Source organism: Melanaphis sacchari, unplaced genomic scaffold (genome assembly GCF_002803265.2).
Source record: "Melanaphis sacchari strain LSU unplaced genomic scaffold, SCAv2.0 Contig2_pilon_pilon, whole genome shotgun sequence".
Lineage (NCBI taxonomy): Eukaryota > Metazoa > Arthropoda > Insecta > Hemiptera > Aphididae > Melanaphis > Melanaphis sacchari.
In genome coordinates, this window is record NW_020271173.1 from 7,219,809 (window position 1) to 7,235,783 (window position 15,975).

Genomic DNA, 15,975 nt, shown 5'->3' on the forward strand with positions numbered 1-15,975 from the left:
TAAATTTTAATTTTAGCCATTTATGTTGATATCAAAAAAAAATAATTATTTTACACATTTTTAAACTACTTATGAATTTTTTTATGATGGTGGAGGGGAGGTAAACCACTTGGACACCCCTCAGACACGACCCTGGATACGATGAAACGTGGTAAACGTAAACCGCACATGATAAGAATAGGTACCATATTTTATATTATTATTTACCTATTTTATTACTTAATATTATAATTGTATTTTATAATTGTTTTTCATACAGAATTTTTTAAATGGACAATTACCATTACTAATTATATTTATTTACCATTATTTTTTTCATTTCTTTTCTCAAATAAACTAACTTAAATATTTTAGTAGTTTAGAGTACAATATTTTCTTTAAGCCATACAAACATGAAGTTAATTTACCAACATTGTCTGATCAAATCCAAACTAACACCAATATTATCCAAAATGCATATCATTAACAATAATAATCAATATAAATTATTGCTACACAATTTTTTTTTTTTTCATGTTTCCAGTTGCGATAGTTTTAAATTATATGTTTAGAAAGACTTATCTAGTTATTAAATAAGATAATGACAATAATATCTTCATTCAAAATACTTTTTAATAGTAAAAACTTTATGTAAAAAGATAATAATCATAATGAAAACCCTAAAAAGATTTGTCTAAAAAATCCACTTTAAATATTAAAAAGAAATTAACAATTACAGAATGTCAGTATACCTTCTTTTTTTTTAAATACTAAAATTAATTTTGTTAATTTTTATGATTGAATTCATAAATACTTTTACTTTTCAACCAAACTTTTACATTTATCTATATTTAGACATTTTACTTAATAAACTTTGCTAAAAATATAATTCATATGTACTTTGACATGGTACAAATGGTCATTTTAACAATACACTCATTTTTTTATTGCAACCTCAATAATTAGCTACCTATTAGATCTTTTAAATAATGAAACTGAAAATACAAAATATTCAATAAACATATTTAAATTATTATTTCTATTTTTTATAATATTACTATCAAAAAAAAAAAGTACAAGTTTTTTTTTTATTGAATCTAAACACATGTAATATGATAGTATTGTAATAACTTCTATTCTTGTAGAAATTGCATAAATACCTGTAAAATAATAACATAAAAATTATTTTTGTAAATAAATGATTTAAAAAGTTATATTTATGTCTGATAAATGATAATCAATTTTATTAAATTATGAACTATTACACGTCTATATAATTTTAAAAATGAAAATAAAAATAGCGAATGACTGAATCTCAATCAAATAAATTCAAGATATTTATTATTTTAAGTTTTAAATTAAATATTTATTTGTAGGGAATGTTTAAATAATGATTTAAAATGTTCAGGTTATCTATACTAAAATTAATTATAAGTAATTCAAATTTAGCTATTTAGAGTAAATACTAAGTTATATTATTTATCATTCAAGATACTTAACATAACAAAATTATTATTATTGCTATTTAAAAATCTAAATAGACTAAATATAATCTGGAATTCTATAAAATATTAATTAAAAAAATTGCTTATTAAATAAAATAGATACATTTTTCATACTGTGTAGTATACTCATATTTCTGTTCACCTAAATGTTTAGATATTTAGTATCTTTAAAATAGATACACAATACCCTTTTAAAACTTTGAATTTTAAAGATTAAACTATAGTATACTAAAATTATATTAATAAACAGACAATATGGTGAATTTCAACTTTTATTTTTAAAGATCGATATTATTAATTCAAAATATAATCAGTAAGATTTTACTATAAGATACAAGAGTTAGGTTTTAAATTTGAAATAAATACAATTTTAAAGATAATAAAATAGATTCTAGGATATATCATTTTTATTTAAAAATTGAGTTTACAGGAGTTTTGTCTCCAATCAATCTTATTAAGATAAGTAATTTGGTCCTTAGGAGTTCTTAAACATGGGACTTTTAGTCCCAAAAGTATTTTTATCATGAAATGTTTGATTTTATTTATATTAATTTCTTTTGGCTTATCATTTTATTAAGAATTACTTGTTAGTAGTTACTAAAATTATTTTTAATGGGCAATTTAACGTTTAAATGAAAATAATACAAATACATAACTAAGAACAAAACATGTTTTAGAAATCAATATATGTAGGTAATTAATTTAGATTTGATATGTACTAGCTTAACAGCCAGACAGGTATGAGAGTTGAATAAAAATTTTAAATGTATACATATTAAAACATTTAATGATAGGGTTTTCACATAGATACCTACAATATGATAAATTAAAAATTACCAATTCAATAAAATATTTTATATTTGCTTTTTCTACACACTATAGACATAATATTTTGTATGTGTTATGTATTTATAACGCAAACTTAAGTAAAAATATAGATTATTTAATTACAAAAAAATATTAAAAATTATTTATTTACAATTTTTTATTTTACAAAATAAAAAAAAAGTACAATTAGGAATTTGGTAAGTATAGATTCACAAAAATTTATGTAATGGAACAATTTCAATAAATGACAAAATGCTTATTTGAAGTAAATAAATAAAAATGATATCGTATAGACATTTTACATTATTTAAAACATATGAATTAATAATTGATTTTAAAATAAATTTATATTTTTTTTATTAAATTGGAAATGTATTATTATTTTTTATAAATAAATAAAAATAATACATTTTTTCAAAACTTTAACATGATATAATTGTGACTTATCTAATTATTTAGTATACATTAAAAAATATTTTAATTATGTATTTGCATTTTTTTTTATTTAACATTAAATTGCTTATTAAAAATAAATATATTAATTGTTAATAAAATAATGAAATTGATTGAATCTAAAGAAATTAACATCAATTAAAATTAAAAACCTGGATAAAAGCAAATGTCATTTAATCAAAGAATTCTCAGGTACTAAATGGTCTATCATAATATTGATCTGAGACAAAACTTCCATAAACTCAATTTTTTGATGAGGACGAGATATCCGTTTCCCAACAAAATAATACTTACTTGTTTATAAATATTTATGCCAGTAAGCTCGGTCATACAAAACTTTATCAGGAGCATGTACATAGTACTCATTCATGCTAGGTTCAATGAGTTCCTTTTTATCAACTGTTTTGTAAATAGGCTCACCATATAAAGTACCCGTTTTCCATCCTTTGACATTTTTCATTAATTTTTCTTCAGCATCACGATTTCTTCTTAATTGTTTTAGATATCTGTAATAATATAAACATACATTATTGTATTAATATAAAATATTAGCAGTATCAGAATAAAAATAAATTAAGTTAGTAAGTACTTACTCTCTGTCTGCTTCAGCATCTAAAAGAGGTGTTAGAGCAATAATTGAACTGCGTGATTCAACTTGATACTTATCAACTTGTCGATCATTTAAAAGATATAAATACCAGCCAATTCCAGTGCAAACTGTATATGTACCAACCAATGCTCTACCTAAAATAAAAAAATGTATTTTAAATTTGCATTAAATATACTACAAGTAACTTAAAACATTCTACACTTTATTACTATATTTAACTATTTATTTTCTACTAAATCTGACACACAAAAAATGAACAAATGAAAAAAAAATAGTAACTGATTAAGTATGTATTTAGGTATTTAGCTGTTTTAGGTGATAGAAAATTCTTGAAATTCCAAATACCTTGTAATAATTCTGAATAGAACTCTTGCTTAAATAGAACATCTAATATAGACTGGTACAAAATTAAAAACAAGAAACAGTAAAATTCAAAAACTGTCAACTCAGAAAAGGGAATCGAATATTAAAACAAGCTCTAATTGCAATGTTCTCACACAAATTAAGTAGTAACATAACACCAAATGTGATTTGAATTCTTATATATTGAATATATAATGACATCAATAGTGGTTCTAACCAAATTGTAAAATCTCAAAAGCCTACTTACAGCCTTGCTAGGAAAATAAACTTAGGAAAAATTTTAAGTAATTACAAAATAGAATGATAAATAGACATTTAGTAACCCTGATAATTTAAACTTAATTGAAAATTCAATAGAGCAAGTCTTGTATTCTATTTTCTCCAAAAGAATTAAGTTGTAATTAATACTCTGTACAGGCTATTGATGAACAAAATATATAATGTATCATAAATGGAGTTTGAAATCTTTATCAGGATGTGATTAAGAAATGAAAAACGAACTGCTATACACGTTGAAAAATTTCCAAATCAGTTTTTAAAAAGCTATAATATACAGTCATTCAGTTCAATGATTTAACTCATTGGGCATAAACATTTGGAAAAAACATACAGAACTAGTGCATAGTAGTAATTTCTGTTCATATCACACCTATATTCGTCAACATATCATTTTATCAAAATTTATTTATATGTTATATTTTATGTTTATGCTGCATTGTAATACAACACTATATTAAATATTTATCATTTATCCTAATAATTATTATTAATGTTGTACAAATCATACAATATAAATAAATAAATGGAAAATTGTAATAGAATATATATTATAGGCTTCAATAAAATATCAAATACTTGTTAATACAAAAGTATATTATAGCTATTATATATTTGTATCAGTTAAATAAATTAAAAAGTATGACTATTAAAAATTAAATGTTTTTATTGGTGGTCTTGTAGCATTTAGGCATATAAGTAAATGTATAAATGAATAATATAATGCTAAAATTATTGACCTTTAACAGAAAGTTCAGTAGTATGTTTAGAAGTGATGATTATATTATTCTTGGTAAGGAACAATTTAATATCTACTAATAATTAACAAAAAGTTGGAATTTTTAACATTGATTAGATAGGTAATAACTGATTATCAGTGATTTAATAGTCGCTAAAGTTTACAATGGTAATAATTATTACTTACTGCTGGCAAATGGTTTAGGAAACACTCGAGCAAAATTAATTTTCCGGTAGCCACCTTTGGGGGGCATATCTTGTTTTACATGTTCAGCAGTCGCCATGATTCTAAATTATTTCAAAATACTAGTAGAAAAACATATAAAAAAAATTTGAATAGTTATAAGTAAAACATAGATGGTACGTTTAAGATAAAAATACTTTTACAGTTAAATAACAGATAAAAACAAAAGCAATATAATATATATATACTTTATAGCATGATATATGATTTATGAATTATAATAAAATAATAAAATGTTACCTATAGGATACGGACTATGAAGGACAAGTGTTGATGAAGTTAATGAACGAAGCAATATGTTTTTTGAGAATGTAAAAAAATAAAGTGATAACAAATTTTGATAATACCACTGAATTTGTTATTTCGTGAAATGATTATGAAAAATACTGATTGCATATCCAATTTCCATAATATGACTGATGAACTATCTGATATAGCTGTTCCTATATAGTGCTACTAGCGCACCATGAAGATAAAACGTTTAATTTTTAGTTGTAGTAATAATGAAATCCACGGTCTTAGAAGATAAATGTTAAAAGTAGTTTTTTAAATAAAATTTAAACACATTAATAGCTATTAAATAATAAAGAAAATTGTTCTCATCTGTAATTATTGTTAATATGGAATGTTAATACAAACATTTTGTTATTTAAAGTTAAAGTTGGCATTACTTTAAATCACTGATAAGTTACTATCACAGAATAAATTAATGTACTGCACTCATGTCTCATAGTATAAGATGTTAGAAACGATAAAAATCCATGTGACAGGGGCTCCTTAACACAGAAACGGGCATCGGGCACACGGCGCACGCGGCTTATTTATTTATTAACTACTATTTACTAACTAAGTATCTGTAATTGATACAATACTGAATACGTTGCCGGTACTCTTATAGTTAAAACGTGTAGATAATCATTATAATTAGTTATACCTAGCTTAAAAATATTAATACGGAACTGTAAAAAAGAACAATGGAGGACTCCCAGCCTGCCGAAGACGTGAACGGTCTACCGTCTGCTGAAAAAACAAACGACTATGTAGAATACGAAGCAGAAATTGACACTTCTGACGAAGAGGTAGGTTTTTATTACCTATTTATTCAATGTTAAGATATTGAATAAATGTTTGATGATATGTTTATTGTTTTAAGGACATCAGAAACACTGTGGGAAACATACCAATGAATTGGTATGATGAATATCCACACGTTGGTTATGATTGGGACGGTAATAAAATCATTAAGCCTGAACGCGGAGATCAGTTGGATAACTTTATGGAGAAAATGGAGAACCCTGATTTCTGGTAAAATTTATTAGCCTGTAATTATTTCAAATGTGCATTATAATTTGGTTCTTATAGGCGTACTGTTAGAGATTTACAAACTGGGCAAGATGTTGTCTTAAGTGATAAAGATGTAGAATTGATTCAACGGATAGAATCTAGTAAAATACCAGATTCAACCTATGAGCAATATGCGGTAGTGTTTTTTTGTTGCATTTAATGTTTTTATGTGTATTTTAAAACTATCATATATCTATTTGTAGCCGTGGATTGAATGGTTTACATCAGAAGTGATGAACATGCCTATTCGTAATGGAGCTGATCACAAACGATCATTCATTGCTAGTCGACAGGAAGCTCAACGAGTTGAACGATATGCTAGATTAATAAGAGCTGGTCTCCTTAAAACTAGAGAACAAAAGCGAAGAGAACGTGAAAAGAAACGGGAACGTAGTTTTTATATGATGTGGAGTACAGATGACGCTGAAGATAAAAATATGAGGCGCATTACTGATCATATACCTGCACCAAAAAGGAATTTACCATCGCATGCAGAGTCTTATAATCCTCCCCCTGAATTCTTATTTAACGAACGAGAAGTAAATTATTGTTACTGTATCTAAATGCATTTTAAAAACAATGTTAATTTTTTTTTTTTTTTTCTTAGATGAGAATATGGAAAAAACAAGAAGAAACTCCTTGGAAACGCAAATTACATTATGTACCACAAAAGTATTCTAGTCTTAGACAAGTCCCAGCATATCCCAAATTTATCAAGGAAAGATTTACAAGATGTATGGATTTGTATTTGTGTCCTAGAGCTAGGAAAATGAGAGTGAGTAGTAAACATTTGTATATTTTATTATTAAATGAAAAATTGATTAAATTATAAAATAATTGTATTAATTTATTTGTAGTTAACTATTGAGCCAGAAGATCTATTACCTAAATTACCAAGTCCTAAAGACTTACAACCATTTCCTACAGTACAATCATTGGTGTATAATGGCCATACTGATATGGTCCGCTGTATATCTATTGATCCACTTGGTCAATACTTGTTGTCTGGATCTGATGATATGACCATTAAAAGTAATGTATACTATATTTTTACATTTTATTTCAATTTATTATGCGTAATATAATATAATCAAAGTGTTTTAAATTTATTTAAAAAAAATAAAATACTTTTGTGTATGTTAAAAATGATAATATTATTTTTAGTATGGGAAATTAGTACGGGTCGTTGTTTGAGGACTATACCAGTTGGAGGTATAGTACGTAGTGTTGAATGGAATCCAAACAAAGCATTATCATTGGTTGCAGTTGTAGCTGATCGCAAATTATTAATCATAAATCCTGGTGTTGGTGATCATCTAATAGTTTCTAAAACAGATTCTATTCTATCTACACCACCTGTTCAAGCAACTATTGGTATGTTTTGTTTGAAATAATTATTTTTATTTTCCATCTGTTATGGATAACAACCATACAATTTATTTTTAGTCTCTGATAAGGTCAAAGCAGTTGTTCAATGGGATGATGCAACACCTGAAGAATGGGAAAATGGCATTCGTCTTGTGTTGAATCATTTTAAAGAAATAAAACAGGTAATTTAAAAATACATTGATTAATATTCATTTCTTATAATTAATGGGTGAAGTACAAAATATTAATTAATTAGAGTATAAGATTAAAAAATACTTTTTAAATAGACATAATATATACATTTTTAACATTTCCATTATGATATTATAGTATTATGATAAATTGTATTTTTCAGGTGACATGGCATGGCCGAGGAGATTATGCTGCTACAGTAATGCCTGATGGTGCTAACCGATCAGTTCTTATTCATCAAATGTCTACTAGACGTTCACAATTACCATTTGCTAAATCTAAAGGATTGGTGCAATCTGTTCTTTTCCACCCAATTAGGCCATTCTTATTTGTTGCAGTAAATAATAATTTAATATCATAATTTTAACCATTATTCTTTACTATAATAAAATTAATAATTCTGCTATTTTATTTTTCAGACTCAAAAAAATATAAGAATTTATGATTTGGTTAAACAAGAGTTATTTAAAAAATTAATGAGTTACGCTAAATGGATTTCATCAATGGCAATCCACCCAGGTATAAATATTTTAAACTTTAATTAATTTAATAATTATTGCTTGAATTATTAAGAATATTTTAAATTTTAAAACTACCACTAAAAAGTGGTTGTTAAAGCTGTACTAGATACAAAAAAACAGATGATGGTTACTCATATTTTATTTGTTATTTCTGTATAATTGTTGAGAGAAGAATTTCTATTAGAATTTATAAATAAAAGGTTTTTAATTCAATTTAAGTTTAATTTAAGGGCCCGTGGCTTAATGCTAATTAGAAACAATTGTTTTACGACGCAATAGCAGTAATCAAAGGATTAAATAATAATTAAAATTTATTAATATTGATTTTGTAATATTTTAAATTGCAACTTACCTTAAATTTATTAAACACCTAATTCATTGATTTTTAAATTAAAAAGTTAAAGTTAATATGAAATTTTTACTTTGTATACAAGTCATACATGTTATATTTTGTTCTATTATCATCATAGTAATATTATTGATATTTAGGTGGCGACAATCTTATTGTTGGAACGTATGATAGAAAAATGTTATGGTTTGATCTTGATCTTTCTACCAAACCATATAAAACTCTAAGATTACATTCAACAGCTGTACGTTCTGTTGCTTTCCACAAACGTTATCCTTTGTTTGCATCTGGATCTGATGATCGGGCTTTAATTGTTTCTCACGGAATGGTCTACAAGTAAGTATTTATGATTTTTAATTTTATTTATTAATAATGTTTTAAACTTATTTGTTTGTATTTTTAGTGATTTACTTCAAAATCCATTAGTTGTTCCATTAAAATTACTCAAGGAACACGAAGATTGCTCAGATTTTGGTATTTTTGGTGTAACATTCCATCCTACCGAACCATGGGTGTTTAGTTGTGGGGCAGACAAAACCATTAGGCTGTTTACGTGATTTTTAAAAATTTATAATTTGAGAATGATTTTGAAATATACCTGATTATACACATTTAATATTAATGTTTTTAAACAAAATTGAATTCTCTTTAAATAAGTGAAGAAAAAAATGAATCTGTGAAAGTGTCAACTTTATTATTCACAGTACTAATTTAATAGAACTGGTTGTAGCTGAGATAAGAATGATTAATATTGCATTTATAGGAATTATTTACTTCAGAATATGTAATATTGTGAACTGTGATAACATATGATTAGGTATATTGGTAAGTTATTTTCTATGCTGGTTTTATTCCTTTGATTGCAAAGAATAATTTATAAGTTAATTTAATTCTGCAACCGAATAATAGATAATTAATAATATTAATTACACATATTAATTTTATTTTTATATATAGTTTTTGAAATATGAAAATTATTGCATATTATCATCAGTTATTCGTAGATTATACTATATATAATCAATGATACTACTAAATACTTCTCCAAATATTATAATGAATATATAAATACAGAGTTGCATATTTCAAATAAATAAAAAATTTAAATAATTTTTAACACTGAATTTGAAAAACTATTGAGTATAAAATATAACCATACATCTAAAAGTTTCAAATTTCAAGTCTCTATAAATAATATTTTTAAATTGCAACCAAATAATTGAATTTATTGTTTTTTGTTTAAAGCTTAACTATTTTCTCAAAATTTAAACTTTATACAGTTAAAAAAAAAAATTGTATTATAACTCATAACTCATAATGTATTTTAAATATTTTCAAATAATTTAAATAACATGTAAAATGTACCTACTTTGAAATTTTTAAGCTATTTTTATTGATTGAAAAATTATTCAATGAAATTTGTAGAAAAAAACATTCCCAGTGTCTATAAATAGCTCAAAAAAAGTTACATATTTTTAAAATTTTACTATGTATAGAAGAAGCTAGTATAAAAAAATTATAAACTGATATTTATCTACGATTATCAACTTTTAACTAAAGAAAATAATAACATCAATTTTTATTATTTTTGAAAAGTACTGTAAATTTCTAATTTTGACTTCCCAAAAGTACTAACTGTATATAAATTGGTGTCGGAAACCATCCTCGCAGTTGAACGTGTACTTACAGTGTACACAGAAATAACAATAAAATAATATACATTATTGTAAAATTAATCTAAAATTTTTATTTAAAATTTATTATTCCTAACATATTTATTTATATAATTTAGTCCATATTATTTTCATTGTGTATTCATATTTATCTGTATTTTGTTATGATGATGATGTGGATAAATCTATAGCTACAAGTCAATGAGATACAAAACAGATAAGTAGATAATATCTAAAAGCTTAATAATAATTGAAATATAGATTTGATACTATTACTTATTTGTTATTAAATGTATTTTTACATACCTAAAAATGATGTATTCCAATTATTGATTTTATTCAAAACTCATATCTAACCACTAAGAAAATAATATTAAAAATACTAAATATAAGTACCTAGTAAAAATCTAAAACAAAGTAGGTAATCAGTAATCACAAATGGATAATGAAATCATGAATAATAACACAAAGTAGCTATCAAATATATATATATATATATATCAAAACTATTGTATATTTAAATATTTAATAATTAATGTAAATTATTCACTTGATGAGATTAAGGCTCCATACAAATACATAATCTATAATCCTTATTTATTACTACTTCACAAAGCTACAATATAGATACCTATCTGCATTTCCCTCAAATCAAACAAAGGTAGGTATTAATACCACTTATGTATACTAGCATATATTTAAAATTCAATAACCTTCATGATTTTTTCAACATAGAAATATTACATTTTGTTACATTTTATTGACAAATTAATTTATTACTAGCCTTGCAAACTGTTTGAGAAAATTATTTTTAGATAAAATTTGACGAATTCTACAAGATCGATTTGGTTTTCATCTAAATTTTTCGGAATAACACTAGACAAACAATTAATTTAATAACTTCACTTCAAAATGAAGAGAAAATGACCAACTCCAGATTGCATCATTTTCGTATTCTATTTTAAAGTCTAAATGAAATATTAGGATCAAACTATTTATGTACGCATAGCTGTGATCTAATCTATTTGGTCATAATATTATGGTATATGAATTTTAGACCAGACTAAACTATTTAATATTCATTATTCACCCAATTCAAATAGGTACCTATTCCAAAGTATACTAATATCACTTCGTTTTATTTATGGTGCCCCGTGGTATTTATCTAACCTATAGATAATCATTGCACAAATACTATTATATGACTGTTAATGATCTTGTTAAATTTCATAATTGGGTAGGTAGGTAAATACGTTTTCACTCAAAATGTATCTTCTGCAACATCAACTCTTTAATAGCCCAAAAACATTATTAGTATTCTGATTATCGGTTCAAAAAAAAAAAAGCCTTTATTTAAAAAAAATGTGACCTCCCTTTCTATTCTTAATAACAATCTTCAACGACTAAGACGCAACTAGAATTGCAATTTATCAAGTTAATAAATAAATTAATTTAATTAGATATTACCTGTAATGGGTAATTACTTGAGCGTGATCTTTTAACTACATATAGCTATGCGTTAGGTACCTACGTGTTTTTTTATTGTACAAAACCAAGATTAGGCGTTAAATTGAGGCCGCTATAAATAATTGTTCTCAAAAAGTTACGACCTATAGGCGTGACTTATAGCATAAAATAAAACATAGGAGGTACCTGTCGAGAACAGTTTTGTATTATTTACGTTAATAACATAAAATACATATATAAACCAACTGTAGTATGCACATTGTTTTATTAAAAAATATATTGTACCTATATTATTATAATACTCGCCACAAACTTTGAATAAATAACTAAAGTTATCATTTTTTATTTTTTTTATTTTAGTAAGAAATTTCGGGCCTATAATAACTCGTAATATGTAATGTTGGTTCTTAACCTAGTCATCGTGGTTATATAGCTATTATTTACCTACGAGTCACGCGCATTATAATTGCTTGTCGTTGCTGCACCTTGATATTTTTTTTAAATTGAGGACGATTCAACTGTAGGTAATATTGCGAATTGTCTTGAATGCAACCACTGTGTATTACATTATTGAAACTAGTTTTTATCTCGAACGGTGTATTCAATAAGGTCAAGCAACTTCTTCGTATAATACATAAAAGTGTATTGATTCGTTTATACGTACCTAATATAGAAAATATGTTAATTTAATTCAATAGCTACATATTATATTACTATATACTTAATTCTTACTATCTTGTTTGGTTTTAAATGAGCTCGAATAACTTTTTGGGATTTCTAAAAACATAATTTACTCAATGTAGATATAATTCGGTTGTTCAGTTGTCTATTTATATAGACACACATAGGTTGTAGAACTGTAGAAGTGGTAGGTATTTGAATATATTAAAATATGTATTACGAATAAACAATATAATATGGTATTTCTAATATAAATATATAATAATCATAATGAAGTATCGATGTTTTTAAGATATTATTTTTGCCATCTCTATCTGAGATCAAAATATCTTGTATAAGAAAGAATTTTATAAGATTACTTGTACAATGTACGGTGGTGCTAAAACCATTTGTAAATTAAATTGCATAAATTAAATATTTATCATTAAGGGTCCCCTTAATAATATTTACATCAAATTGAAAGAAATCCCAGATAATTTGCATTGCAACCTGATTAATTAACCCTTAACATTTTATGCTTTAGCTTTATGCGTAATAGTTCTGTGACGGACGACAGTCACACTGATTTGGCACATCCATTAACAAAGTAATTAATTAATATACTTTACTGTATCGGTTTAAAATTATTGAATTGATCCTTCTAAGACATTTTACTAGATAGTGAAAAATAAAAATATACGTCTATAATAAGATCACTGATTATAAATACTTATTCTAAGGTACGTGTTATATAATTAGGTATATTCCATAAATGTGGAATATCGTTTTATTGGACTATTTTGCTCACATAATGTTCATTTGGCGTACTGTTTCATATAATTAAGTGTTGAGTATATTATTTCAAACGTGTAAATCATTAATTATATATATATATATTTTAAAATATTTAGACTAATTTTAAGCCTTTTATTTCATAAACCTATATTTGAAGTTCATATGATTAAACCGTTTGATAAAATATAAATAAGTTGTATTCAATGTTTTGATAAGATGCATTACAAAAATACAACGCACCGAATTAATAAAATACTAACTATAAAAATTTAATATAACTATCCTTAGTAATAGATATGTCAAATTGTCGATGCTAATCCGTCTCTTTACTAAGAATCGTTTTTCATATAGTTATACCTATCTACCATGATTGAATTCAAATTTAAAATGTCCAACGGCCCTCTCCCCCTAGACATATTATTTCTCAAATTATTTTTATAATTCTACAGATCCTGATATTACTATATTTAAAATCACATATATTATACATCTGATAATATATGTATATTGTATATCGGAAAAAGCAAAAATGTAAATAAACGTTTAGATTTCATTATTTAATTTATAAATATTATGTTATATTAAATAATCATTAATTTATATATTACATTGATACCTATACCTACTATTATGGCAAAAATTTTAAATTATGAATAAAGTACTTATAAAATAATTGTTTGCCCTCCACCAGATCTTTGCTCGAGATCCATGCCTGGTTAAAATGAATTACTCAATAAAAAACTAACTATACTCTAATAGTTTAAACTTACTACACAGCACAAGTGAGTTTCCTGTTTTTTTTTTTGTTTTTTTTTTTAAAAATTAATTTTACAGTGATAGAAAATAAATGTAAAAGATTCTTTTTGTTTGAAAAGAGTTAAAAGTAAGCTGTATTAAAAGTATTTTCTTAAAAAAAAAAATTATACGTTTTTCACTAATTATTTTTTATATTACTAACATATTATACATTTATCTTAAAAAGAAGCAGTTAGATACCTACTTATAGGTACTTATGTAATATTTATAAAATGCTTAGTGGTTACCAGTTATTTTTTTTATTATTATATTTTAAAAATATTTTCTTGATAACATATTAATAGATACCTAATGTCAAAAATTTATAAGATCACTTTAAATATATTAACAGGCATTTAGGGAGAGTTATTAATTCCAAGGATTCGATTTAAAATTTAAATCGATTATAAATATATAATCGGCGTGACTGCGAATTTTAAATTTGAACATCCGGACTTCCTGCAGTTATTGATGGTGAAATTTTTATTAAAATATTTATAATTTCCTAACTTAAGGAATAATTATAGTGCAAAAATAGTTTTAACGGTTTATTTCTATCTTTTTTATTGTTTAATTAATCAGAAAAAAAATGACATCAATATATCGCAATCACCTATCCAAAAAAACGAGAGTTAAAAAAAAAAAATTGAAAAATACTTACATGTCATTCATTCTGTGAAACGTGCATTTCATTTTGTATTTTATTAATCAAAATAAGTATCTCATTTAAATATATTAGTATACACTATACATTATACAATGCTTTTAAAGAAATTGAATATATTTATGTAGGTATACATGGTAAATATGATCTATGAATGTAATTTGAATTGAAAATTGTTTTAAAATCGATGTCTTTTATTTATTTATTTTTTTTTTGTTAATTGTTATCTATATTTTTGTGTTGGGCGTTTAAACATAGAATAATGGTTTGAATGGTTCCAAGGACGAAAAGAAGAGTGGATAAATGTTTTTTATAGTATGGTAGTATTGTTAACTAAAATGGTATTAAAGTATTCTACGTAAATACATAAAATATATAACATTTAAACAGTGAAGGTTAAACGGTGAAAGATATCAAAATAATACTTATTATATAGGTAATCAATAATTCATCCTGGAACAATATACTTAATATTATTTTCTTAGTTACGACTTATAAATAAAATGAAAATATTATTTTTGTATTCGATTGACGATTTAGTATTAAAGACCTTAGTTGATTAGACATCAGTTATGTACCTATCTAAATTTGTATTTCAAAGGAGGCGAGGCGAGATCCATTAAACAAATTATCCATACTAATACTCTTAAATCATAATATTTATATATTGTTCGTAATTATTATTAATGTAAACACAAAATTATAATTAATAAAAAAAAACAGGAAGTTTTTAACTTAATATACATAAAAAATAAATAATAACAACATTTCATATTTTTTATGATATTTAGTTGATCACCCCAAACTTTTTTGATATGAATTCGTTAACTAGTTCTCAGTAATTACTATAATTTCTAGTTTGGTTTAGAATAGTTTTTTTTTAATTTCTTTATTAGTCGACTCAACATAGAATTAATTTAAATTTAAATTTAAAATCTATAGATAATATAATAGATTCAGAAGTACCTAAACAATCTCATGCAAACAGTGTGGATTGAATAGCTACAAAAAAATAAACACTTCTATGTACTTATTTCATTAAATTCTCTCAAACACGGTTTAATCATAGCTAAAAACGCTGAGTGAAAGTATTGTTTTGGTAGATAGATCAGATTTCTTCCCATAAATACAAGTACAATAGCCTGGCGAAT

General features: G+C 24.4%; 2 protein-coding genes across 3 annotated transcripts; one reads left to right on the forward strand and one right to left on the reverse strand.

The window, feature by feature from the left end:
* Positions 1-1,053: 1,053 nt before the first annotated feature.
* LOC112595969 (NADH dehydrogenase [ubiquinone] 1 alpha subcomplex subunit 13) lies at positions 1,054-5,496 on the reverse strand. Of its 2 annotated transcripts, none has more exons than XM_025341392.1 (5): positions 5,237-5,496; positions 4,940-5,040; positions 3,359-3,509; positions 3,060-3,271; positions 1,054-1,139 (listed from the first exon to the last, which is right to left on the reverse strand). In XM_025341392.1, the coding sequence occupies exons 2-4, from the start codon at positions 5,034-5,036 to the stop codon at positions 3,064-3,066; spliced, it is 456 nt and encodes a 151-aa protein (XP_025197177.1). In that variant the 5' UTR covers positions 5,037-5,040; positions 5,237-5,496; the 3' UTR covers positions 1,054-1,139; positions 3,060-3,063. The 2 variants fall into 2 exon arrangements, with proteins under 2 accessions (XP_025197177.1, XP_025197176.1); XM_025341391.1 differs by having other exon boundaries at positions 4,940-5,058; positions 5,237-5,492.
* Positions 5,497-5,753: 257 nt separating this feature from the next.
* Positions 5,754-9,388, forward strand: LOC112595822 (ribosome biogenesis protein BOP1 homolog). The gene is made up of 12 exons (XM_025341188.1): positions 5,754-6,075; positions 6,150-6,301; positions 6,359-6,476; positions 6,544-6,879; positions 6,948-7,115; positions 7,198-7,372; positions 7,505-7,714; positions 7,787-7,890; positions 8,064-8,237; positions 8,320-8,419; positions 8,911-9,106; positions 9,174-9,388. The coding sequence occupies exons 1-12, from the start codon at positions 5,971-5,973 to the stop codon at positions 9,325-9,327; spliced, it is 1,992 nt and encodes a 663-aa protein (XP_025196973.1). The 5' UTR covers positions 5,754-5,970; the 3' UTR covers positions 9,328-9,388.
* The last annotated feature ends 6,587 nt before the right edge of the window (positions 9,389-15,975 follow it).